Genomic DNA, 24,640 nt, shown 5'->3' with positions numbered 1-24,640 from the left:
CCCCTCACTTTCAGGGCTGGAACACCCTCATGCACCCAGGGCAGTTCCTGTCCCAGGATTTCTGAACCTCTTTAAGAATGACACGTAAAGCTAAGCCCTACTCAAGAACCCCTTAGGCCTGACACTAGGGAAAACATCGCCCCATGACGGCAGAGTGCTCAAGCTTGTAATAGCTGTTACTTTAACCTATTTAAGAAGTGTGTCTAGCTAACCTGTGATGAACTTTAAAAAACCAGAAAGCTCAAAGTTGCTTGTGCAGGTGATTTATTGCAACTGTTTGCCTTCACATTCTATTATACCTAGAGGTCACTTTATTAAGCAGCAAAATAATTCACATCACTCAAATTCCGCTCCAAAGCCATAGACTGCTCTAGAAAACAGGGAGGCAGTGGGCACCACCACTGCTTTCAGAACTGCCTGGCTCTGCCTCCAGGTGTGCCAGACTCCTGTTCCTACAGCTCAGGCCACTGTCACTCGAAATAAGCTTCATCTAACGGTTGGCAGGTTCCAGGGCTGCTTTAGTGACAATTACAGCTTTCCTTGCCAAATGAGCCACATACAAGATCCAAAACCCTCTAGCACACAGGTAAGCAACCCAGGCCCCGGCACCGTAGCCTGGCCATTTCTCAGAAGAAAAACTGCAATTCAAGCTGGGTGTCCTAAATCCATTTTATTCCCATCCTCTGTTTCTTTAACAAGAGGAAAACTAAACAGGAAAGACTCACTATTATTAAAAGACACACTAAGCGGTGTGTTGAAACCATGAGGCTCTGACATGTCAGCAGACAAGTGCTAGAACACTCGGGTGTGGGCTCACACTCAAACTTACTTGGGTTGAGCAGAACTAATTACACATGGGTCAGAAGACTAACCCTGGTAACAAACTAAAAATCTTGGCAGGAAGAGATCTCTTGTGAGTGTCAATACTTTATTTTGGTGTAAAGATGGGAAGCTGGAAAATACACTGTATTTAAATTTTTCTTGGTTCCCCCTCACGCTGTGGAAACCCCCTCCCCCCAGAGCTAATCTGTTCAAACTCAAATACTTAAAAATTACAGCAGCAAAACAAAAGCACAGGAAAAAGAAAACCAGACGGAGAAGGTAGCCGGGCCAGTAGTGTCACTTGGTGTGGACGACTGAGGTGCTGAACAGGAGCTTTTGTTTCTGTTTTTTTCTCTTCTTTCCTCCTTTCTCTTCTAAATGGAAACACAGAAAGAGCTTAGCTCTGAATGCCATCCCCTTGCCCACAGCCAGTTTTCACTCCTGAGAGTCCCAAAGAGGCAGCTAAGGGTCTAGGATGAGGACTGCCTGGATCCAGGTACCAGTCCTCGCGTGCTCCAGGTATTTGGGCAAGTCCCTTTACGTCCCTAGACCCATTTCCTCATCTGCTCTACCTGTGATAGTTCTACCCATTTAATATAGTTGGTGGGAGAATAAAATGAGCACAGTGCTAAGCACAGAGAAGGCACCCCCTAAATGTTAACGTTCTTGTCTAACTGAATAACCACAGAGTGGTGTGGGCCTCAAGCCTGACTTCTCTATTAGCCACCCTCTACCAAACTCAGGATTCTAAAATACTCTCCACAACTATGTCTTAGACGGGAAAAAATAAAGACTTTCTCAGCATTTCCCATCTAGGCCTCAAGAATTAATGTGGGGTGGCAAAAAGGTCCTATCTGACATACCGAAAGGACTATTAGCTGACGACAGCATGTGAACCTACAGGCTCAGAGAAAAGTGCCTCATTAGGGATGTCCACCACCGGATCCAGGTGGGAATGACAACCCTGTACTGAGCACTCCATTTCTTTGCCTTTACCAGAGAGGGGATCTGACGTAGCTGGTGTGTCCAGTTTCATGAAGGCCGCTTCAATAGCTTGGCTGAAGGAATTTTGGAAACTGGGCACAGGAACACGGTCTGAGTTATCACTCTCCCCATCGCTGTCCACAGGAGCAGGAGGAACTAAGCTGTTTTCATCTATAAAATGCCAGTGTTACAATTTTAGAGACGATTCTAGAGACTGACGTTCTGAAAGGGACCAAACTCCCCCTCCACCAGAAGGTCATTCTCACCTTTTTTGGGAGCAGTTTTGGGCCACACATCTGCTTTTGCTTTTCCAACCCTCAGCATCTGCCAAAGTGGGAAAGAAGGGAGAAAAAAATGTAAGTAACCAGTCCACAATTTCTTTTCCAGACTTGTGTCTTGACACTAACTGGCTAGGAGGACAAAGAATTATCACCTCTGGAAAAAAGGATTTTCCAGGTACTTCTTTCAACACACTATTTCGGTCATGTTCTCTATATCCTGACCAGTAGAACAAGCAGTGAAGTTCCCAAGGTTTAAGACCAAAGCCTGTTTTGTTCCTTAGGAAACAGGTAAAGAATAGTATATAGACAGCACAAGAGGTTCTTACTCAGCTAGGAAAACTGACTTTGTGTCACTCCCTTCTGATAAGTTTTCCCCGCTCTTCTTGGGACCCCTAAAAACATAAACCTCTTGGAATAAGCAGTGTGCAGTGCCCTATTTTAAAATGAACCACCTGGCTATTGAACTCCAGTTATTTTAAGACCAAGAAAACCAGAATAAATTTAACTTTATCCTGAAACTGCTCCAACAACCTTCATTACCCTTCAGTCTGCTTTTCCAATGGCTCCTTAATAATTATTAACTTTTAGATCCAGCCATAGACCAGATTCCTCCATGTACAGTAAAATCAGAACGATCCTTCCTGCCCCTGAATGAGGAACTCTTTCATCTCGTCTGGCCAAGGGCAGCTTCTTAATTAATGAGGGCCAGTGTGAGTCCCATCTGCCACACATGCCATGCTCAAAGCAGGGGGAATTTTATTCCTGGAAAAATACCACAAGACAAGCCCCAACAAGATTCAAATAGGAACGTCTTGTCCTAAAGTATGTGTCCCGAAGTGAGGTACGATATTATTCAAATGGAGTTGGGCTGGCAGAGGTTGATTTCATTGAATAACCTTCCTTTATCATGATCTTTTCCCTTGGTCCCTGGGAGTTTGGGGTTCAAATAATATGGCATCTGAATCATCTTACTCTTAAAAGGTCATTAAAAAATATATCACCTATGTTTTATTCTTGCCAGAATGTTTAGATGTTTAACCCGAATCTACTCATGAAAAAAAGAAACCAACAAATCCAAACTCTAGAGCTCCATATACAACAAATGGCCTGGATGCTTCAAAAATATCCATGCCATAGGAAGAAAACAAACAAACAAACAGAGGCTAGAGAAACCGGTATAGATCAAAGAAGACTAAAGAGACTTGACAAATACATACGATGAGCAATCTTTGATTGGACCTGACTGAAAACAATACAGGACCCTTGAGACAAATGGAGAAATAGAAACATATACTATATGAGGTATTTAATTAGCTGAATTTCTTTGATGTGGTCATGACAACTGTGCTTATACAGAAGAATGTCATTTGGGGGCCATTTGTCTCGTATTTGGTGGTGAACTGTCATTCATGAGGTCTGTAACTTATTTTCAACATAGTAAAACAGTAAAAAGAGAATTGTTAGCAAAATGCTAACAACTGGTGAACCTAGGTGAGAGGTAAAAGCGTTCACTATGCTATTCCTTCAACGCTTTTTAAGTTTGAAATTGTTCACCATATAATGCTGAAAAAAAGCAATGGCAATAAAACCTAGCATAAAAAAACAACTTAAGCATTTGACGTAACTCCTGCGAGCCACTTGCATAATTATCACCTCTGAAGCCTACCAGTTAATACTTGGGATTGCTCTCAATTATTTCTTCCTCCTTGACTTCAGGACTCTCCTTACCAAAGTCCAATTCCTGCTTATTTCTCAGCACACACTGCCATTCGTTGTGAGAAACCTGCTCTAAAAAACTGTTAAGCTAATGATTCCAAACTAGCCCCAAAAAGGTTAATAATAACTTCTAATGAGGGTGCTTGGCAAGCTGTCCATCCATCTTCCTTAGTTATCTCAATGCAGGAATGCTGAGTGTTGGTTTGTTGTTTTAAAGATTAATAAAGTCATCTGACATCCTTTTGTGTCGCTGCATCCGAGAGAGCAAGCTGGGTCACCAGCAGCTCTACCTGAGCCATCCAAGGAAATTTAGCCAGGGTTCTTGTTCTTGCTGTGTCTGCTCAAAGCCACACGGTCTGAGATCTGGAAATAGAGCCTCAGTATGTGCCACCAGTGTTTCCATCAGTACTCAAAGGATACAGGCTTCAGTAAATTGGATTAAGTGAACTTCCTTCAAGAGACCTACCTTAATGCTAACTCGTACATAAAATAAAAATACTTCAATTACTGGGGCGGGGGGGGGGGGGGTCTGACAAGTGTCACTAGCCTAGTGTTCCTCTAACCCAGCTGCCCAAGAAAGCTGATCTGGCTAGTTATAGAACAACCAAGACCTTTCCCTTCCCAAAATGAAGAGGAATGGTTTATTATCTGTAACAGATACACACTACCTGAATCCAAGGTCCTAGAACTAGGGACCAGCTAAAATTGACTGATGTCTCCCCAGCCTCTACAACAGTGCTTACTACGCAAGTATCTAATGATTTGCTAAATAACTGAAGCTCTGATTCTCCCTCAGCTACTCTTGGCCTCTTTCCTTGGTAAGTCTATACAGTAATATCTGAGATTAAATCCATGAGATTTCCTCTTAAAAAAAAGCTTTCCACGATTATTACCATCCATGCAACATTAGCCTGTAAGTCTCTCCTTTTCCAACGGAAAGATTTCCAGAAAGAACAAGCAGCAGAGTTCATGTTAGATACCCTTGGGCTGTTTTACAAGCAAAAGATTTACCTGGGCAAAGGAAGGGAAGGGAGAGTCTTCTTCCAGACTCCCAACGCAGAATGAAGGACTGCCCTGACTGGCAGTGGGTGACAGAGGGGTCAGCAGAAAGTCTGAAAGGAAACCAGAGACCTGATTATGTAAGTCAAGCTCCAAGGAGCTAGTCTTTTTTTTTTTTTTTTTTTAAAGATTTTTATTTATTTATTTAACAGAGATAGAGAGCACAAGTAGGCAGAGCGGCAGAGGGAGAGAGAGAAGCAGGCTCGCCGCTGAGCAGGGAGCCCAATGCGGGGCTTGATCCCAGGACCCAATGATCACGACCTGAGCCGAAGGCAGCTGCCTAACCGACCGAGCCACCCAGGTGCCCCGAGCTACTCTATCCTTTTTTTTTTTTTAAGATTTTATTTATTGGGACGCCTGGGTGGCTCAGTCGGTTGAGCAGCTGCCTTCGGCTCAGGTCATGATCCCAAGGTCCTGGGATCAAGTCCCACATCAGGCTCCCTGCTCGGCGGGAAGCCTGCTTCTCCCTCTCCCACTCCCGCTTGCTTGTGCTCCTGCTCTCGCTATCTCTGTCTCTGTCAAATAAATAAATAAAATCTTAAAAAAAAAAAAAAAGATTTTATTTATTTAATTGAGAGAGAGAGAGAGAGAGAGAGACAGCAAGAGAGGGAACAAGCAGGAGGAGTGGGAGAGGGAGAAGCAGGCTTCCCACTGAGTGGGGAGCCCGATACGGGGCTCGATCCCAGGACCCAGTGATCATGACCTGAGCTGAAGGCAGACGCTTAATGACTGAGCCACCCAGGCGCCCCGAGCTAGTCTATTCTTAAGAGAGAAAAGATGAACCCTGAATCAGGTCTGGATAATTACCAGCCCCACCTCAAAAAGCAAACCTGATGCAATTTCAATTCTGCCATGTTCTTAAAAAGTCAAGAACATGGCCCACTATTCACACTAGTGATCTAGGGAGAGAAAAGTTTAGTAGTCACAGTAATACTAGAAAGCATGGCAGAATCTATTCCCACACTAAGAAAAACCCTTTCCAAAGCAGCTGACTCTTGCCTTAGAAAAGCACATACACAAACACAATTTTTATATCACAGATAATGTAGTTAATGTTATGCAAGAGCAGCTGGATGGTGCTAGGAATGAGAGTACTTAAATAGCCTTGGCTGACTGCGGAAGGGTCTACTACTGGGAGAGTGAATAGGCCCTTCCCTCCCAGCAGTGATCAGGACAGTGGATAGACCTGTGGGAAATGCTCAACTGTAGGTCAGAAAGGATGGAGACTATTACCTAGGGAGTATCAAGGAAAAGCTTGCATCTTCATACTGGATTTTGTTTGTGTGTGTTTGTGTGTGTGTGTATTTTGGATTCTAACTGAATATTCCCAGGTCAGAGACATCTGGTCGGAACATAAAGGCTAACCTGATCACATTTTATTTTTCTTGAAACTTTTTCATTCACATAAAACTAGTCCATGACAGTCCCTAGTACCTAGGCCTGGAGAGTCAGCTGAGATGATGATGTTCTGCCATATTCCTCTGTATAGCAGCTCTCTTCTTAAACTAAAGAGCATAATGGTCATGCGCATGGCCCTCAAGATGCATGTTTCAGTCATATTCCTGTCACTAAGCCCCTGCCTTAGCCTCAGGCTCCTAATCTGCAAAGTGACAGGCATATGATCACAAGAGGGTCACCAAGAGTTTTAACATTCTGCTTTGGACATTTTATTAAAATGGCTGGCAAAGAAATACATGTTAATTATCAAAAACTATCAGCCATGTGGATGAAGATTAGAAAAGATAAATGTTTAATTTCATAACACAATACATTTTTTTTTAATTTTTATTTATTCATGAGAGACACACAGAGAGAGAGAGAGAGAGAGAGGCAGAGGGAGAAGCAGGGTCCCAAGGAGCAGGGAGCCCGATGTGGGACTCGATCCCAGGACCCTGGGATCGTGACCTGAGCCGAAGGCAGATGCTTAACCATCTGAGCCACCCAGACGCCCAATACATTCTCTCTTTAAAAAAGTATTTTAAAAGGCTAAAGCCTCTTTGAACAACCTCTGAATCCTTACCTCACTTCCTAGAGTAAAACACCATTACCAGTTTGGAACATAATCATCTCAGTATTTTTTTTTTTTTTTAAGATTTTATTTATTTGACAGAGAGAGACACAGAGAGAGAGGGCACACAAGCAGGGGGAGTGGGAGAGGGAGAAGCAGGCCTCCCGCAGAGCAGGGAGCCTGATGCGGGGCTCGATCGCACGACCCTGGGATCATGACCTGAGCTGAAGGTAGACACTTGACAACTGAGCCACCTAGGCACCCCTCAGTATTTTTCTACACATTTAGATATATAAACCCATAACAAAATGCTGATTTTTCTGTTCTTTTAAAATCCACAAATGTGGGGTGCCTGGCTAGTTCAGTTGGTATACAACTTGATCTCAGGATCATGAGTTCAAACCCCACATCGGGCATGGAGCCTACTTAAAAAAAATAAATAAAACCCCCAAGTGGTATCATACTTTGTCTTGTTCTACAACCTCCTTTTATAAGTCCACCCATTAGTTTATGAAGATGGCTATTAACCTCTTCAATAGGTGTAAAGTATTTCATAGTATAAATGCTATACAATTCAGCCATTACCTTACCACCAGATTTCATAAGCTTCCCCCACCCCCATTATAAACAATGCTACAATAAGGAGACATGTACAAAGACGCTTAGGCATACAAGGGGATTATATCACAAGTATAAACTAGAAATAAAACAGCTGGGTCACAGGGAAGAATCTAAGTAAAACTGTCCTGCCATATGAACTGCCCTGAGGTTTTGAGATTTTTAGAAGACAGCAGGGTATAAAGTAGTCAGTACCGCCAATGGGAAAGGTGAATCAAATGGCAAAAATCTGACGTACCTCAGGAATATATTAACTACCCAAAGTAATGTTAGTCACCTAAAGATCCCACCATGCTGAGTAGGTCAGAGTTATAAATTCAGACACCAGGGCTTTGCTTAAGGTCTGTGGCTGGTGGCCAACTTCATTCTTTAAATCCCAGTTCATTTACCTGCTTGGGAACCTGGACTTCTGCTAAGAGGAGAAAGGGAGAGGGCACCATGGCCCTCGGTGCTGGTGGGACCCAAAGCAGAACCGGAAGTGCAGGTATAGGAATTGAAGGCAGGAAACTGCTGTAGATTCTCTAGGGGAATGTGGACTTCTGGGTCTGCAAAGAAAAGATGAGAATGGTAGGCCCATTTAGAATATTCCTCAAATCTTTTCCAACAGTTGAGGACCATCAATATGAATCCCCCAAGGATCTAAAAAAAGGATATAAACAGAAGCTTTAAAACCCAAATTTAGGGGCACCCGAGTGGCTCAGCAAGTGAAGCGTCTGACTCTTGATTTCAGCTCAGGTCTTGACCTCGTGGGTCGTGAGATAGAGCTCACCATGGGCTCCACCCTCAGAGGGGAGAGTCTGCTTGGGGATTCTCTCCCTCTGCCCTGCCCCCTCTATCCCCCCCCCCACTTGCCTGTGCATGTACTCTCTCTGAAATACATAAATCTTTTAAAAAAGTGAAATAAAAAATAAAAATAAATAAATCCCTTGTTCTTACTATTCCTAATTGAAGCTAGACGATAAACATGGGGCTTAACTATATTATTCTATATACTTGTCTTTGAATATTTCCATAATAAAGAAGGCAAAACAAAAAGCCCCTGTTCCTGAAACACCAGTTTTTCAAACATTTGGGAAATGTCCCAAACAGCTATATAGCACTGGGACCCCAGCTATATACTTAACCTAGTTTAAGAAGTAAAAAAAAATTTAAGATTTTTTTTTTTTAATTTATTCATTTGAGACACACAGAGAGAACATGAGCAGGGGAGAGAGGTAGAAGGAAAGGGAGAAGCAGACTCCCTGCTGAGCCAGGAGCCTGACGTGGGGCTCGATCCCAGGACCCCAAGATCATGACATGAGCCAAAGGCAGACACTTAACCAACTGAGCCACCCAGGTACCCCAGAGAAGTAAAATTTATGTTTACCATACTATATGTAGTCAAAAACAGTGAAGTCCTTTCCTAGCAGAGGACTCAATTCTTTGTTTTCTGGAGGAAAGTAGGCCCTCATGTCACACTAATCTCCTGGGTTCAATGAAGCTTATGTTGGAGGAGCAGATCAAAAGACTCTATACTTACTGGTATGAAAATCTAACCTGGACATATTTCCTAGTTTGTCAAGGTTTCTACTATACAGACCCCCTTGGCAGACATGCTCTACTAAGTATAGATGTCCCCTTTAATACAGTCAAAGGTGGGATCAATGTTCCATCTAGAGTGCACAGGAGACAAATTAGACACCAAATTCAGATCTCCAATTCTCTTCCCAGAACATGTTTTTTCACCACTACGCCAAGGATGAATTTAACCTCATCCCTTAAGAGCTATGAGCTTTGACTCACATTAACCCACTTAATTCTCAAACAAGCCTATGAAGGAGGTACCCTCATGATTCACATATAAGAGTTGAAGAAAACAAGTGGCAGGGCTGAGATGTGAACCAAGCAGTCTGGCTCCTGGGCCCAAGCACTGAGACGCTCCTAAGACCACGCACAGCTGTACTAATCAATTTTGGGAGCTCCTGAACTTACACTTGCCCTGTTTCTTGTTCTCCTCCATCTCAATCCTGCACTCCCGGCGGCGCTCCTCCCGAGCCTTCTTCTGGCGCTGACGCTTCCTCTTCTCAATGTCATCTGTGGGTTGGTCAGATGGTGAGGAGGCAGCCCAAGGACAGCCTAACCATTAACTCCTCCCAGGTGACTAGTAGCTAAGGCCACATAAGGGAACAGCTGGACTAGATGAATAGATGGAGTGTTTCTGGAGGTATGGAGGCTCATGATGGAGCTCCTTAATTCCTCCCACACTGGGTTTCCAGTCAGAAGAACCCCTGAACTCCTCCATGAAGAGAAGCAGAGTGGGTGCATTCTTACCTGAGAATATCTCTAGGGTTTCCTTAGAGACCACAGGAGGCTGCAGAGCCAGCTCACAGATGCTGAACTCACAGGTGAGCGGCAGGTGAGAGAGGTATCTATGGCGCTGTCGAACGTCCTATCATGGAAAAGGGACCAAAACTCAACTAACACCGGGCCAGGCTCTGAGGACAGAGGTTCCCACCCCAGACAGCCAACAGTACGCACACTCACACACAGCACGGGGGCTCAAAGAGCAGTACTCAAGTTACCACCATTTTGCAAAGCCAAACAGAAGCTGTCAATTAACATACAGTAAGGTAGAATGAGCAACCAAAAGGCAGTTTTTAGGTTTGTGCTGCAAATGAATAAATTGGTAATAAATAATCTAAAGCTGATCAGCTATTTCTGATTTTCTGGGGCCCACAACTGAGGGGGGAGAACAAGGGGAGATAAAAGAGTATTTGAAAACCTGGGATCCACAGACAAAATTAATGGTAACTGGGAAGGCAGATAAAGCAGATTTCCCTATGAATAAAGCTTGGCCTGAAACAGTGAAAAAATGAAGGCCATCTGGGGCACCTGGGTGGCTCAGTTGGTTAAGCAACTGCCTTCAGCTCGGTTCATGATCGTGGAGTTCCCAGGATCGAATCCCACATCGGGATCCCGGCTCAGCGGGGAGCCTGCTTCTCCCTCTGCCCTCTCCCCTCTCATGCTTTCTCTCTCTCTCGCTCTCAAATAAAATCTTAAAAAAAAAAAAAATTAAGGCCATCAATTTAAGTTTCTTTTCCATTCATTTTCTGCATGTTTGATGGAAAATTTATGGTACTCATAGTCTCTAATTTTGAGGCTTGTAACAAATTTGTGATCAACACAGGGATAACTCTCAAAGGGTAAAAACTCACATATGTAAATTATCAGACAATAATTAACAGGTTATCTGCTGAGCCAAAAATGTGTTTCAAGCCTGTATAACCTAGTGTAGAGCATCCAAGAACTTTTCGATTCCTTGGACATTTTTCCCAAGCCATACAGAAAAAGAGAAAAACAAACTCATCTTGAGTGAAACTGGGACAAACCACAACAAATGAGCCTGTGAAGCAGAGAGCAGTGGCGACTAACAGAACCTCAGCATGATAAGGGAGCACGATCTAATCTCTCAAAACTTTGCGGGCATCGTCAGTGACAAAAATAGACTTACAAATGCAAGAGCTACGATCCCTGAAGGATTGGGAGCATGGGCTGGCTAGCCCACGTCAAAGAGAACAGATTGATGGCACTCCGGAACCGTGCCCCTCAGGGCAGGCAGGACCTTACCTCGGACATGGAGTAGCCGGCAATCTCCACCACTACCGCCGAGATCTTCTCCGGGCTCTGCTCCAGGCTGCCGTACTCCCTCACAAGGCAGCGCACATTCACAGGGTGCAGGAACATGTGCTGCCCGTCCTCCGCTGAAGACAAGCGCTCTCTCACACAACAGTCTTGGCCGGTCCTCAAGAGAGGGCCCCCCGCAGAGCTAGGCCTGCCTCTCCCTCCCCAAGGCCAAAGGCACAACAGACCCAAGCGCCCACAACCAGCAGCAATACCTCCTCCTGCTAAGAGGCCAGGTCATATGGCTGAATCCTCTCTATGGCAACCCAGCCCTCCTCTCGGGGACACTCACCTTGGTAAAAGTAGTAACAAGGAGAGCTGCTCAGGTGTGTGAAGCCTGGCTTGGTGATGGGTTCCTGCTGGCTGGACTCAGGACAAATGGTCCCCTCTCCGAGACTGTCATCTGCTAACTCTGAGTCATCACAGGCCTCGGGCTCTGGGTCAGACACTGCTTCCTCTTCCTCCACCAGAGGGAGAGCAAGAGGACGAGGGGAGCCCAGAGAACAAACTTCGGTGGTCTCTTCATCAAAAGCAGACAGATACTCTAGCACACCCTGTTGGGACAAATTCTACATCAAAAGAAAGTACATGTGGCAAAGGCAGGCACCGGAACCCAGTTCTCTGGATGTTTTTTTTTAGCTGTCACATTCACAGATTTAACATCCCTGGGTGAAGAACTAATAAGCACGCAGGAAATCTCACAGCCCCTCCTCCCCCCACAAAGTCCAGCGCCTACAACCTCAACAGCAGCACTGACGCACGGCAGCCGTTTAGTCTGGAACAGGGACACACTCACCTTCCTGGGTTGAAAAGCGGACTCCTTCGCCAAGGGAGCCATCAGCACCAGTTGTTCCAGGGCCGGCACAACACCAGGGACCTCCCTTCCGCTTTCAGTCAATCCTGACAGAGCCTCTTCCCGAGTCTAGACCACCAGAGAGAAGACCAGAGAAAGCTAAGTTTCCAGAAACACTGAATTTGGCAAGGGCTTACAACGGACTCTCTCCACAGAAGCGTAAGTTAAAAGGCAACAAGACCCAATGGGAAGAGTGCTCCCATCCCCCCTCACTGCTTTATTTTTCTCCACAGCATTCATTTCATCTAATCCTATATATTTTGATTATTTATTTTGACTATTTTCAATCTTGCTCTTAGAACGTAATTGCCAGGGGTGCCTGGATTTTAAGTACTAAAAATCCTCAATCTTCAAAGGAAACAGGAAGCAAAAAGCACTTGGTACCCAAATGGGATGGTATTCTGCTTAGAATCTGTGACAGTGACAATGGTAACACTACACAAAAGCTTCCTGAATACAAATCCAAGAACACGGAACTCATCTTCTTGTCTTTTTTTTTTTTTTTAAAGATTTTATTTATTTATTTGAGAGAGAGAGAGAGCGCAAGAGGGAGTAGGGTCAGAGGGAGAAGCAGACTCCCCGCCGAGCAGGGAGCCCGATGTGGGACTTGATCCCGGGACTCTGGGATCATGACCTGAGCTGAAGGCAGTCGCCTAACCAACTGAGCCACCCAGGCGCCCTCGTCTTCTTGTCTTTATAAGCTACGCTTAAAGAGCCCCAGTGCAGGAGGCAGGGGTTTGGCCAACACCCACCTCAACCTGGACAGCTCTACTTCTTTTTTTTTTTTTTTTTTTTTTAAGATTTTTATTTATTTAACAGAGAGAGAGAGAGAGAGAGAGAAAGCATAAGTAGGCAGAGCGGCAGAAAGAGGGAGAGGGAGAAGCAGGCTCTCCGCCGAGCAGGGAGCAAGATGCGGGGCTCGATCCCAGGACCCTGGGATCATGACCTGAGCCAAAGGCAGCCGCTTAACCGACTGAGCCACCCAGGCGCCCCTGGACAGCTCTACTTCGATACAGCTTTTCTTCTCTGAAATGCACTTGAACAAATACTCTGCATTACAGGAAAAAAACCAAATTAAATACACAGTACCCTGCCAGAGAAGGCTCAGAAAAGACGAATTCAAATAACAGCTTCACCTCTTATTAGTTATATGTCCTCAAGCAAATTACCTTACGTAACCCATGACTCCATCTCCTCATCCATGAAAGGGGATAGTTGTATCTATCACACCAGGATATGACGCTTAAGTGAGATAAATGTAAATAGCGGTACCTTCGCACAGGGCCTGTCACATGCCAATCGCTCAATAAACAAGGCCTTCTGTTGCTCTAATTAAGATCTGTAATTCTCAAAATATGGTCTGAGGATGAACAACATCAAAATCACCCTGGTACGCATTATAATGCAAATTATTAAGCCTACTTCGCCCAGCCTTGACTGAATCCACTTCTCAGGGTGGAGCCCGACAACCAGGGATTCTGACACCTACTAAAGGGTACAGAGCTTGGGAAATTCTGTACTTGGGGAATTCCTGCTGCTCCAGATCCTCAGCCGGCATTGCTGGGGCCTGCTGGGTAGGCCACACTTTCTTCAAAACGCCCCTCAAATACAACATCTCTAAAAATACATCCAAGTGTTTTCTTAGGGAAAAAAAAGTCTTCCTTGCTTAACTCAGAACCTAAGAGACTTCAGTGACTCAACTAGATCATTTAGTTTCTTCTATAAGATCATTTTAGTTTCTTCCTTTCAGCTCCAGAGAGCACTTTGAAAACCACTAGGTGCCCCCGTCAAAATAAAAAAAACAACACTAGGTCAGCCCTTCCCTCCCATCACCAAAACGCAGAGCAAACGGGCTTTTTTAGCCTTTCTCTGGTCACTATCTTAAATGTGGGACCGAGGTAACTTATCCCCACCTTCCTATCCTGTTTCCAGACATCGTCTTACCTTGAGCTCCTGAATAGCTGCCTCAATAAAGCAGGACTCGGGAGTGTGCTTCTCCTCTGCCAGTTGCTGCTCCAGAGCTACTTTCTCTTCCCGAACTACCCGGCGCAGCACCTGCTCCTTAGAGGCCAGCAGCAACTTGGAGTACTGGCTGTGCTGCTCATCTACAGGAAAGCCAGCAAGATCACAAAAATGCAACATTCAAAGCAACCGCATGGCTACAGAGAACTTTTACACACAGCTTTTTTGCCCTAAGTTGTAAAGATGGAGTAATTTAATGTAACTTTCTAAAAAATAATTAAACAATGACTTTAATACAAGGTTTCTAACTCTGACCCCATTTTATAAAGAATCTAAGAAAACAAAAGATGCAGTAAAAAAAATTTTAGCCAAACAATATTCAATAATTACATCATCATCTATAATATCAAAAAAGCTACTACCAACCAGTATGGTCCAATAACAAAGAAATAGTTAATGACATGATGGCATATTCATTAAAGAGAATTTTGCAGACATTAAAAATGGTTTTCTGGGGCACCTGGCTGGCTCAGTTGGGAGAGCACACAACTCTTAATCTCCAGGTCATGCGTCTGAACCCCATGGTGGATGCTGAGATTACTTAAAATAAAAATAAATAAGCTTTGCACAAACAATGAATCATGGAACACTTCATCTAAAACTAATGATGTAATGTATGGGGATTAACATAAGAATAAAAAATTTAAAAAAATAATAAATAAATAAATAAGCTTTAAAAAAATTTTTTTAAATAAAAACGGTTTGCTGAGGACACTTACTGACATGTAGAAATACATTACGTGAATAAAATGCAGACACCAAACTAGAAAATTTAATCCTAATCTCCCAAAAATATACATGCATAGAAAAAAATCTACAATTTTGGGGTACCTCTGGGTAAAAGGATCGTGGAGGATTTATTTCCTTTACTTCCCTCCCCCATATTTTCTGTACTTTTTCAAAAGTTTAAGACAATATTCTTTTGAGAAACCCTCCAAATACCATTTCCGCACTCTCCCATCCTAGTACCCACCCAGAAATAACCATTTACAAATTTCAATATGTATTCATCACATCTTTCTCTATACATTTATATACCCATGTTCATTTAAAGAAATAAAGGTTTATCCATAAATTATAAACTCTAAGCTTTGTTCATTTTTCATCCAATGTGTGCTACAATCTCTCAAAATATTAATACAGAGATCCAATTTTTACCTTCTGTATTGTGCTCCACAATATGATACCCTCTACTTTGAATAAGTTCCTTATGGAACATCCAGCTTATTGTCAACTTCTATTATGGTTTTGTTTTTTTTTTTAAGATTTTATTTATTTACTTGAGACAGAGAGAAAGAGAGAGAGAGAGAGCACATGAGAGGGGGGAGGGTCAGAGGGAGAAGGAGACTCCCTGCTGAGCAGGGAGCCCGATGCGGGACTCGATCCCGGGACTCCAGGATCATGACCTGAGCCGAAGGCAGTCACTTAACCAACTGAGCCACCCAGGAGCCCAACTTCTATTACGTTTTAACAAAAAATCCTTATACATGCTCTCTGGTGCAAATAATTTCCTTATGATATTTAAATATAAATGCTGGATCAAAGGTTGTGCTTTTTTTTTTTATTAAGTTTTATTTAAGTAATCTCTATACCCCATGTGAGGCTCAAACTCACAACCCTGAGATCAAGAGTCCCACGTTCCTCCAACTGAGCCAGCCAGGCACCCCTGTGCATATTTTAAATACTACCAAATTGCTCCCCCCAAAAGGCTACATCAATTTATATTGTCACCAAGAACAACAGTACTCATTTTCCTACCCCTCCCAAAACCTGGTATTTCCAACATTTTTTTTCTTTTTTGTGTGTGTCAATCTGATAGGCATTTTGATTTACATAATTTCTTTTTTTTAAGATTGTATTTATTTACTTGACAGAAAGACAGCAAGAGTGGGAACACAAGCAGTGGGAGTGGGAGAGGGAGAAGCAGGCTTCCCGCCAAGTGGGGAGCCCGATGCGGGGCTCGACCCCAGGACCCTGGGATCATGACCTGAAGGCAGATGCTTAACGACTGAGCCACCCAGGCGCCCTGATTTATATACTCTTAGCAAAGCTAAATCTCTATAATTCTTGGGAGGTATTCCAATATCCTTTTCTAGAAAATGCTTTGCACATGCTTAGCCCATTCTTCTACTGGGTTGTTAATCTAATTTATAGGACACTAATATGTCCTGTACATTAGTTTTAAATGTGTAAATCTGGGACACTTGGGTGGCTCCATCAGTTAGGCATCTGCCTTAGGCTCAGGTCATGATCCCAGGGTCCTGGGATCAAGTCCCGCATCGGGCTCCCTGCTCAGCGGGGAGCCTGCTTCTCCCTCTGCCTGCTGCTCCTCCTGCTTGTGCTCTCCCTCTCTGACAAATAAAATCTTTAATTAATTAATTAAAAATGTATAAATCTTCCCCTAGTTTATCACCTGTTGACTTCAAGGAATCTTGTCAGATTTCATTCTTATAAAATCACATTTATTTATTTTTTCTTTTATAGCATCTATGGTTTTAGCCTGGTTCAAAAATCCATCCCTGAGGATTTATAAAGATACTGTCCTATATTTTTTCTTAACGGTTTTAGATTTTTAAAAATTCAGTTACTCAATCCATGAAGAATTGATTTTTATGAATGGTATGAGACAGGGATCTAACTTTTTCTTCCATGAGAAGAATCAATTGTTTCAATACTATTTACTGAGAAATATCTTTTGCCCAGAGACTGAAATGCCACTTTAATCAATACTCGTTTCTGCAAGGAATACAGAACATACAGCCCTGTGCACTTTCCTCACTGTGAATACTTCTCACATTCTATATTCTAATTGCCTGGCCACCAGTATGTCTCTTCTACTAGACTACTGTAGAGTTCCTTGACAGGCACCATTTCAACAAAATGAAAAATTAAGGGGTGCCTGGGAGGCTCAGTCAGTTAATCGGCTGCCTTTGGCTCAGGTCATGATCCCGGAGTCCCAGGATTGAGCCCCGCATCGGGCTCCCTGCTCAGCGGAGACCTTGCGTCTCCTCATGCTCTCTCCCGCTCTCTCTCTCTCAAATAAGTGAATAAATAAATCTTTAAAATTAAAATATATATAACTGAATCATACTTGAAACCAAGGGTTAAGCTGCTCTCTGCCAACTCCCCTCTAACCTACCAGAATTCTAAAACTGATCTGGAAATGCTAGAAATGGCTTGCCCCAAAGGCTCAATTTCTGATTAGAAAGATATATTCAGTAGCCTTAAAGGATGTACCCAGGATTATTTACCCCCTAAATTAATAGAACTCACCTCCTAGATGAATAGGATGGTCTACATTCATCCATTTGGATTTGGGCAAAGCCAACAAGACCCCTTTCTCCCTCTTCATCAGCTGCATCGTAATGGTATCACCAACAACATACTGCCGTGACTCTGTGGCAACAACACTGTAACATGGACATTTAGATGGAAAAGAGCAAGGAGTCAGCAGATGGGGGTCTAATCTATTAAATGTCTCCATCTCACCTCTTGAGATCCTTCTTATGCACAGAACTGTAACAGATGGGACATTTACTCCAGGTCTTCTCACTCAGTGAAAGGTAGTGCAGAATGCATGCCCAGCAGAAGATGTGTCCACAACGGGTTATCTTGGCTGCAGTAGGTGGATATAGGCATATTGGGCAAGATGGCACTTCATGGCTACAAATGCGCTGAAACAAAACAGAACCACAAGTTACACTGCTTTCAAACTGACATAGCACTGTCAAAGTTAAAGTCTCTTCTCTCCCATCCCCAACCCTGTACATCTCCTACTCAATACATCTTCACAAAACTGTTCAAAAATGCAGGTATATTAAAAAGAAAAAAAAAGCAGGTATATAATAACACTTTAAGTAAATCATTAAGGAAACCACAATGGCTTAATAACAATGGGCACCTGGGTGGTTCGGTCAGTTAAACATCCCTTTTTTTTTTTTTTTTTTTACAATTTTATTTATTTATTAGAGAGAGAGAGAGAGCATGAGGGGGGGAAAGTCAAAGGGAGAAGCAGACTCCCCACTGAGCAGGGAGTCCAATGCAGGACTCGATCCTGGGACTCCGGGATCATGACCCAAGCCAAAGACAGTCACTTAACCAACTGAGCTACCCAATCACCCCATAAGCATCCCACTCTTGATTTCAGCTCAGGTCATCATTTCAGAGTTCTGGGATCAAGCCCCACATGAGGCTCCCCACTCAGCACTGAGTCTGTCTCCTTCTCCCTATCCACCCTCACCCCATGTGTACACACATGTGCATGCTTTCTCTCAGTAAGTAAATCTTCAAAAATATATATATATGTATATATATACACACATATATAACTACACAAAAGGTATTTTAGAGGTTCCACAAAGGGAAAAAGTGACAAAAATCAATATATGAATCAATATACGATTTCTTTTGTTTTAAAGATTTTATTTATTTATTTGACAGAGACAGCGAGAGAAGGAATCCAAGCAGGGGGAGTGGGAGAGGGAGAAGCAGGCCTCCTGTTGAGCAGGGAGCCCGATGCAGGGCTCAATCCCAGAACCCTAGGACCATGATCCGAGCCGAAGGCAGACACTTAACAACTGAGCCACCCAGGCGCCTCTATGATCCCCTTTTTTTTTTTTTTTTAGATTTTATTTGACAGAGAGAGACACAGCAAGAGAGGGAACACAACCAGAGGGAGTGGAGAGGAAGAAGCAGGCTTCCTGCCGAGCAGGGAGCCCGATGTGGGGCTCGAACCCAGGACCCTGGGATCATGACCTGAGCCGAAGGCAGATGCTTAACAACTGAGCCACCTAGGCGCCCCTGATCCCATTTTCTTAAAAATATTTTATTTATTTGAGCGAGAGAGCGAGCGAGAGAGATAACATGAGCAGTGGGGAGAGGGAGAAGCAGGCTCCTGGCTGAGCAGGTAGCCCAATGTGGGACTTGATCCCAGAACCCTGGGATCATGACTTGAGCCAAAGGCAGACGCTTAACTGACGGAGCCACCCAGGCGCCCCTATGATCCCATTTATTAAAAAAAAGATTTATATGTACACATACACAAAGGCATTAAAAAGGTCAAGAGGTAATGTACCAGTAATTTTCCAGCAGAGAAGTCAATGAGACTCACTTTATATGCATCTTTATTTTTTAACCAATGAATATAAAACTTAGGTTTCATAGGACTTCTTTGTCATTCTCTGATGATTTTATGGATTTTCATACTTAATGGGAAGCCAGGCTTTGAGGCCTACAGTTTTGGTTTTTTTTGTTTTTAAAGATTTTCTTTATTTGAAAGAGCTAGACACAGCGAGAGAGGGAACACAAGCAGGGGGAGTGGCAGAGGGAGAAGCAGGCTTCCCGCGGAGCAGGGAGCCCGATGGGGGGCTCGATCCCAGGACCCTGGGATCATGACCTGAGCCCAAGGCAGGCGCTTAACAACTGAGCCACCCAGTCGCCCCGAGGCCTATAGTTTTATTTTTTATTTTATTTTATTTTTTTTTAAAGATTTTATTTATTTATTCATTAAAGACAGAGAGAGAGAGGGAGGCAGAGGGAGAAACAGGCTTCCCGCGGAGCTGGGAGCCCAATGCGGGACTCGATCCCAGGACCCTGAGATCATGACCTGAGCCAAAGGCAGACGCTTAACTACTGAGCCACCCAGGCGCCCGCGAGGCCTATAGTTTTAAAAAGTATTTTACATCCCTATAAGCTAAGAGCAGCAAGGAAATACCCAGAGCTCCTAACTTCAACAGAAAACAAAACGCAACAGTGGCTTAGACAGCAGTGCAGCTAATGGCTCATTCACCTGCCACAAGACTGAGGCCTAATTTGATACTGATTACTACAAACGGCTACCAACGAAGCCATGTCCATGCAATGAGCCCATCCTAGTTCAGGAGGGTAACCAGAGTTGCTCATATATTTCCCTGGTTCCTTCTTCCCAGGAGAGGTCGTAGAAAGGACTGCTTTGATACCTTTTTTTTTTTTTAAGATTTTATTTATTTGAGGGCGCCTGGGTGGCTCAGTCGTTAAGCGTCTGCCTTCGGCTCAGGTCATGATCCCGGGGTCCTGGGATCGAGCCCCACATCGGGCTCCCTGCTCCGCAGGAAGCCTGCTTCTCCTTCTCCCACTCCCCCTGCTTGTGTTCCATCTCTCGTGCGCTCTGTCAAATAAATAAATAAAATCTTAAAAAAAAAAAAAAAGATTTTATTTATTTGACAGAAAGAGACATAGCAAGAGAGGGAACACAAGCAGGGGGAGTGGGAGAGGGAGAAGCAGGCCTCCCGCGGGGCAGGGAGCCCGATGCGGGGCTCGATCCCAGGACCCCGGGATCATGACCTGAGCCGAAGGCAGACGCTTAACGACTGAGCCACCAGGAGCCCCTGCTTTGATACCTTTTAGATGAGAGTCCTCCAATTCCCCAATCCTGCAGACCAGCCAATTAGAGAGCACAAAACGAACTCGAGGAGAAACCAGAACTGATCTCTGGGGAATGTCTACAGTGTGGCCATGCAGAAAAATGTATCAACAGTGAAACCAGCCAACAGCTGCTGTGTCACCCTGGTCCATTTCCTCAGTTCTTTCTCCCACTAACAGCTTACAAGCTTAGCTGAGCTACTCACCACTTGTTCCACAAAGTCCCAGTTGACTAAGATATCAGGATCAGCAAAATGAACTGTGTAGTCCTGGTCTTCAGACACTACAAATTGGCAGCTGGAAATAGAGAAAAAGACAAGGAAAAGGCAGACTGTCAGAATCCACCAACATGCCATCAGCAGAGAGTCATTACTCCTTCACTTAGTAATCAAATACAGGCCATCAGCAGCCATGGTTTGTGAAGCACTGAACTAGGACTTCAGCCTCAGTTCTCAGCCCTGGCTCTGGAGGGAATCCAAAGACTTGGCAAGTAGGAGTCTAAAACCATGAACTCTGTTTCTTCCGCTTCCAAGCCCAGCCAAGCTGCTGTAGGCCTCCCTGAGCTAAAATTAACCCAGACTGTGGCTCCATCAATCAGCAGGGAGCCAGATTTCTTCCCTCCCTGTGAGAAACCTCAGCACACAGCTAATCTTCAAGGCAGTAGAAAGACTATTCTCAATCATCTGACTACCAATTTATATAAGGTACTAACCAGTTACTTCAGTCTAGATCCAAGGTCAAAACTTACATTATGACTAATGACACACAAAAGGAAACAAAAGGGATCAGTATTTGAGCAAATATATGCCAAACACTCCAACCTGTCATCCAATTCTTCCTTAAGTAATTCTCCTCCTTTATAGGGAGAAGCTGAGTCCCAAAGTGGCTAAACAAATTACCCAAGGTTGAAGGCCAAAATAAAATTCAAATTTGGGTCCAATTCCAAAGCAAACACTTTTACTACCTCATCATGACACTAAAAGCATTAATTTTATCATTAATTTATTTAAGTATTATATTCTTTTAAACATCAAGAACATCCGCTTGAAAAGCTGTTTTTCAACACTTGCCACCGCCCCCCCTCAAAGAGAGAGAGAGAGAGAGGGAGAGGAGAAAAAGAACCAGATCAATCCCCTTTCTACCTCTCTCCCACAGCAGTTTTTTTGTTTGTTTTTGTTTTTTTAAAGATTTTATTTATTTTTTTGACAGAGAGAGACATAGCGAGAGCAGGAACACAAGCAGGGGGAGTGGGAGAGGGAGAAGCAGGCTTCCCGCAGAGCAGGGAGCCCGATGTGGGACTCGATCCCACTGGGATCATGACCTGAGCCGAAGGCAGACGCTTAACGACTGAGCCACGCAGGCGCCCATCTCCCACAGCAGTTTAAAAGAAGCCTCTTCTGGGGCACCTGGGAGGCTCAGTCAGTTGAGCAACTGCCTTTGGCTCAGGTCATGATCCCAGGGTCCTGGGATCGAGCCCCAAGTTGGGCTCCCTGCTAAGAGGGGAGTCTACTTCTCCCTCTGCCCCTTACCCTGCTCGTGCTCTCTCTCTCTCTCAAATAAATATTTTTAAATAAAATAAGAGCTTCTCCTAAATTAATAAAATAAAAGATGCTTCTCAGCTCCAGCAACTGCCCAGAGGCTCAACTGCACTTTCCTCCTAAGAGCAGACATACTCACTTGGCCTGTAAAAAGAGTTCCTTGTTAAAAGGCTTATGCCCCCACTTGTTCCTTTTTCCCCAGCTGCCATGTCCACTGCTTTCAAAGTGACCCGCCTGGCCACGGGGTTCAAAAGTGAAATTCAACAAGTGGTTCAGATTGATCTTCTTCGGACCAGAGAACTGGGCAGGGCTAAACTCTGCCCTTTGAGCCTCTGCTACCTAGAACAAGAATGAATCAAGTATTTCAGATTATTACTTATTTATAGCAGAAACTAGCACAAACCCTCCTTCTACATGGCTTAAAATACTAACTAAATGAAACACAGGCTTAAATATCTTCCTAGGAGACGGTAATACAAAAGTCCACCTAAGATGTGGATGCGAGTGGAGAGGGGGACCAGGGCCTTTAACATACAATTACTTAAACTGTTCAGCCTGGCCTGTGAAAAGGCAATTAACCATTAAGTGACAAAACCCAACATGAACTCCTCTAGCTATCTTGGAAGTACAAAGATTTACTTACTGGATTAATCTTTTGACAGTCCCATAGGACTCCTACACCTTCAACTCTTATTAGCTACTTGTTCTTTGGTTTGTTTCTGGCAAAAGCGAGTCTGTGGAACTATACTCTGGAGGTGGCTTGCAGGCAGCTGCTAACTGCCATGGGCTTCAGGATCCTGCCAGAGAGACCTCCTGTGTAAGACACGCACTGCTGTTCATTGTTAATTAAAACTGACGGAATTAGAACATGTAGGCAGACTACCTCTGTGTCCAGAAATAAACCCAATCAGCAGATTCAGAAACAGTTTAGAAAGTGGCAAGAAACCACATGGGAGAAATACCACTGCACACAAAGATGGAAGAAATCATGCTGGGGCTTTTTCGGCTCTTTATTTTTTAAGGCTTTATTTATTTGACAGAGAGAGAGAGAGAGAGCACAAGCCAGGGGGGGGGCGGCGGCAGGCAGAGGGAGAGGGAGAAGCAGGCTCCCCGCTGAGCAAGGAGCCTGATGTGGGGCTCGATCCCAGCACCCTGGGATCATGACCTGAGCCGAAGGCAGACGCGTAACCGACTGAGCCACCCAGGCGCCCCTTTTCTTGGCTCTCTTAACATTCCCAAATTGAAATGGTAGCTACCTGTTAAGTCAGCTAGTACATTTCCTAATCCCAATTTCTCATTTAATGTTATGAACAATTTGCCATGTCAGTCATATTAGCATATAGTCACTTTAAATCCACTACATCATATAGGTATACTATAATGCCCCCTGTAGGACACACTATTCATAGCTTCTCCTCTGTAACAAAATCATGTTATGATAAACCTATTTTGGGATAGATCTTTGTGCACAAATATTTGGCCACACGAAAATATTTCTTCGGAATGTATAGTAGGAATTACTAGGTCAAAGGAAATATAAATTTAAGGCTTTTGCTACCTAATCAAATTTAGAGATTAGTAAGCAGCACCTGCACAGACGTCATAAAGAGTACAGGGGCGCCGGGGTAGCTCAGTTGGTTAAGCATCCAACTCTTGATTTCGTCTCAGGTTATGATCTCAGGGTCGTGAGATGGAGCCCCACATCAGGCTCCATGTTTGGCACAGAGTCTGCTTGAGATTCTCTCTCCCTCTTCCTCTGCCCCTCCCCCTGCTCATGCTCTCTAAATAAAATAAATAAAATCTTAAAAAAAATCTAAGAGTACAGAAAGGGATATGGTGAAAAATACCTTACACTGCAGAGGCAACCAATATGACCTGAGATATCCTACGCATATAGACCAAAGTATACGACCCTTATGATTAAGTACAGTGGCAATGGGGCGCCTGGGTGGCTCAGTTGGTTAAGCGTCTGCCTTCGGCTCAGGTCATCATCCCAGAGTCCTGGGATCGAGCCCCACATCGGGAATCCCTGCTCAGCGGGGAGCCTCCTTCTCCCTCTCCCTCTGCTGCTCCCCCTGCTTGTGCTCTCTGTCAAATAAATAAAATTAAAAAAAAAAAAAAAAAAAGTACAGTGGCAAACCATAAACAATTTCCTTTCATCTCAACAATAGATCCTGGGAGACAACACCTCCGACTGTTTATGTAACTGACCACAGGGAGCTCATGACTTCCAGGTCATCTGTTGCCTCTCATCCCCGGGATGCTCATTTCCATGTAGCTCTGCTATCCCCTCATCAGTCTTCCACCCCCAATGCCCCAACCCTACGTAAGAGCTTGTGCTCACTCCACAAAATCCTCCACACCTTCAACCTTCTATCATCACCTTATTATCCTAGTTGGCCCACGGCCACCCTCTTCAATACTGCCCACCACAATTCCTGATAAATTATCCTTCCAAAACACTGACCTCTCAGTTCCTTGACCCTCACCTCCTTCAATTAGCTTGCCCTCCACTCTACCTCAGGAACGCAATTCCCAAGGACATACCATCTAGATCTGTGCCATCTTATACAGCAACCACTACTAGCCAGATGTGGCTACTGAGCACCTGAAATGTGGCCAGTGCCACATAATACCATTTTAGCTATATTTGGTAAAAACATAAAAATTTCATCATTTC

The 24,640-nt window shown here is 44.0% G+C and overlaps 1 protein-coding gene and 1 pseudogene across 6 annotated transcripts in view; one reads left to right on the top strand and one right to left on the bottom strand.

Moving 5' to 3' along the window:
- The window catches only part of RNF10 (ring finger protein 10), a 129,883-nt gene that overhangs the window by 88,416 nt on the left and 16,827 nt on the right, over positions 1-24,640 (bottom strand). The window contains exons 3-17 of one of the 6 annotated variants that reach the window (XM_064578498.1): positions 22,100-22,299; positions 20,629-20,719; positions 17,513-17,697; positions 17,297-17,433; positions 13,946-14,106; positions 11,945-12,070; positions 11,441-11,702; positions 11,095-11,228; positions 9,799-9,916; positions 9,460-9,561; positions 7,878-8,033; positions 4,815-4,915; positions 2,073-2,130; positions 1,686-1,977; positions 248-1,196 (exon numbers count right to left, since the gene is read on the bottom strand). In XM_064578498.1, the coding sequence (XP_064434568.1) occupies positions 1,697-1,977; positions 2,073-2,130; positions 4,815-4,915; positions 7,878-8,033; positions 9,460-9,561; positions 9,799-9,916; positions 11,095-11,228; positions 11,441-11,702; positions 11,945-12,070; positions 13,946-14,106; positions 17,297-17,433; positions 17,513-17,697; positions 20,629-20,719; positions 22,100-22,299 (2,112 nt within the window). In that variant the 3' untranslated portion in view covers positions 248-1,196; positions 1,686-1,696. Of the gene's footprint in view, positions 1-247; positions 1,197-1,685; positions 1,978-2,072; positions 2,131-4,814; positions 4,916-7,877; positions 8,034-9,459; positions 9,562-9,798; positions 9,917-11,094; positions 11,229-11,440; positions 11,703-11,944; positions 12,071-13,945; positions 14,107-17,296; positions 17,434-17,512; positions 17,698-20,628; positions 20,720-22,099; positions 22,300-24,640 lie in introns of those variants that run through there. The other 5 variants (XM_045887497.3, XR_010407433.1, XM_064578499.1 and 2 more) reach the window with 5 other exon arrangements.
- Positions 4,019-4,281, top strand: LOC135362575 (small ribosomal subunit protein uS14-like; annotated as a pseudogene).

This window comes from Mirounga angustirostris, unplaced genomic scaffold (genome assembly GCF_029215605.1).
Source record: "Mirounga angustirostris isolate CCGP_5_RB_7025 unplaced genomic scaffold, mMirAng1.0.hap1 SCAF_14, whole genome shotgun sequence".
Lineage (NCBI taxonomy): Eukaryota > Metazoa > Chordata > Mammalia > Carnivora > Phocidae > Mirounga > Mirounga angustirostris.
Note: the sequence above shows the minus strand (reverse complement) of the source record. Positions and strands in the feature narration are given on the sequence as shown.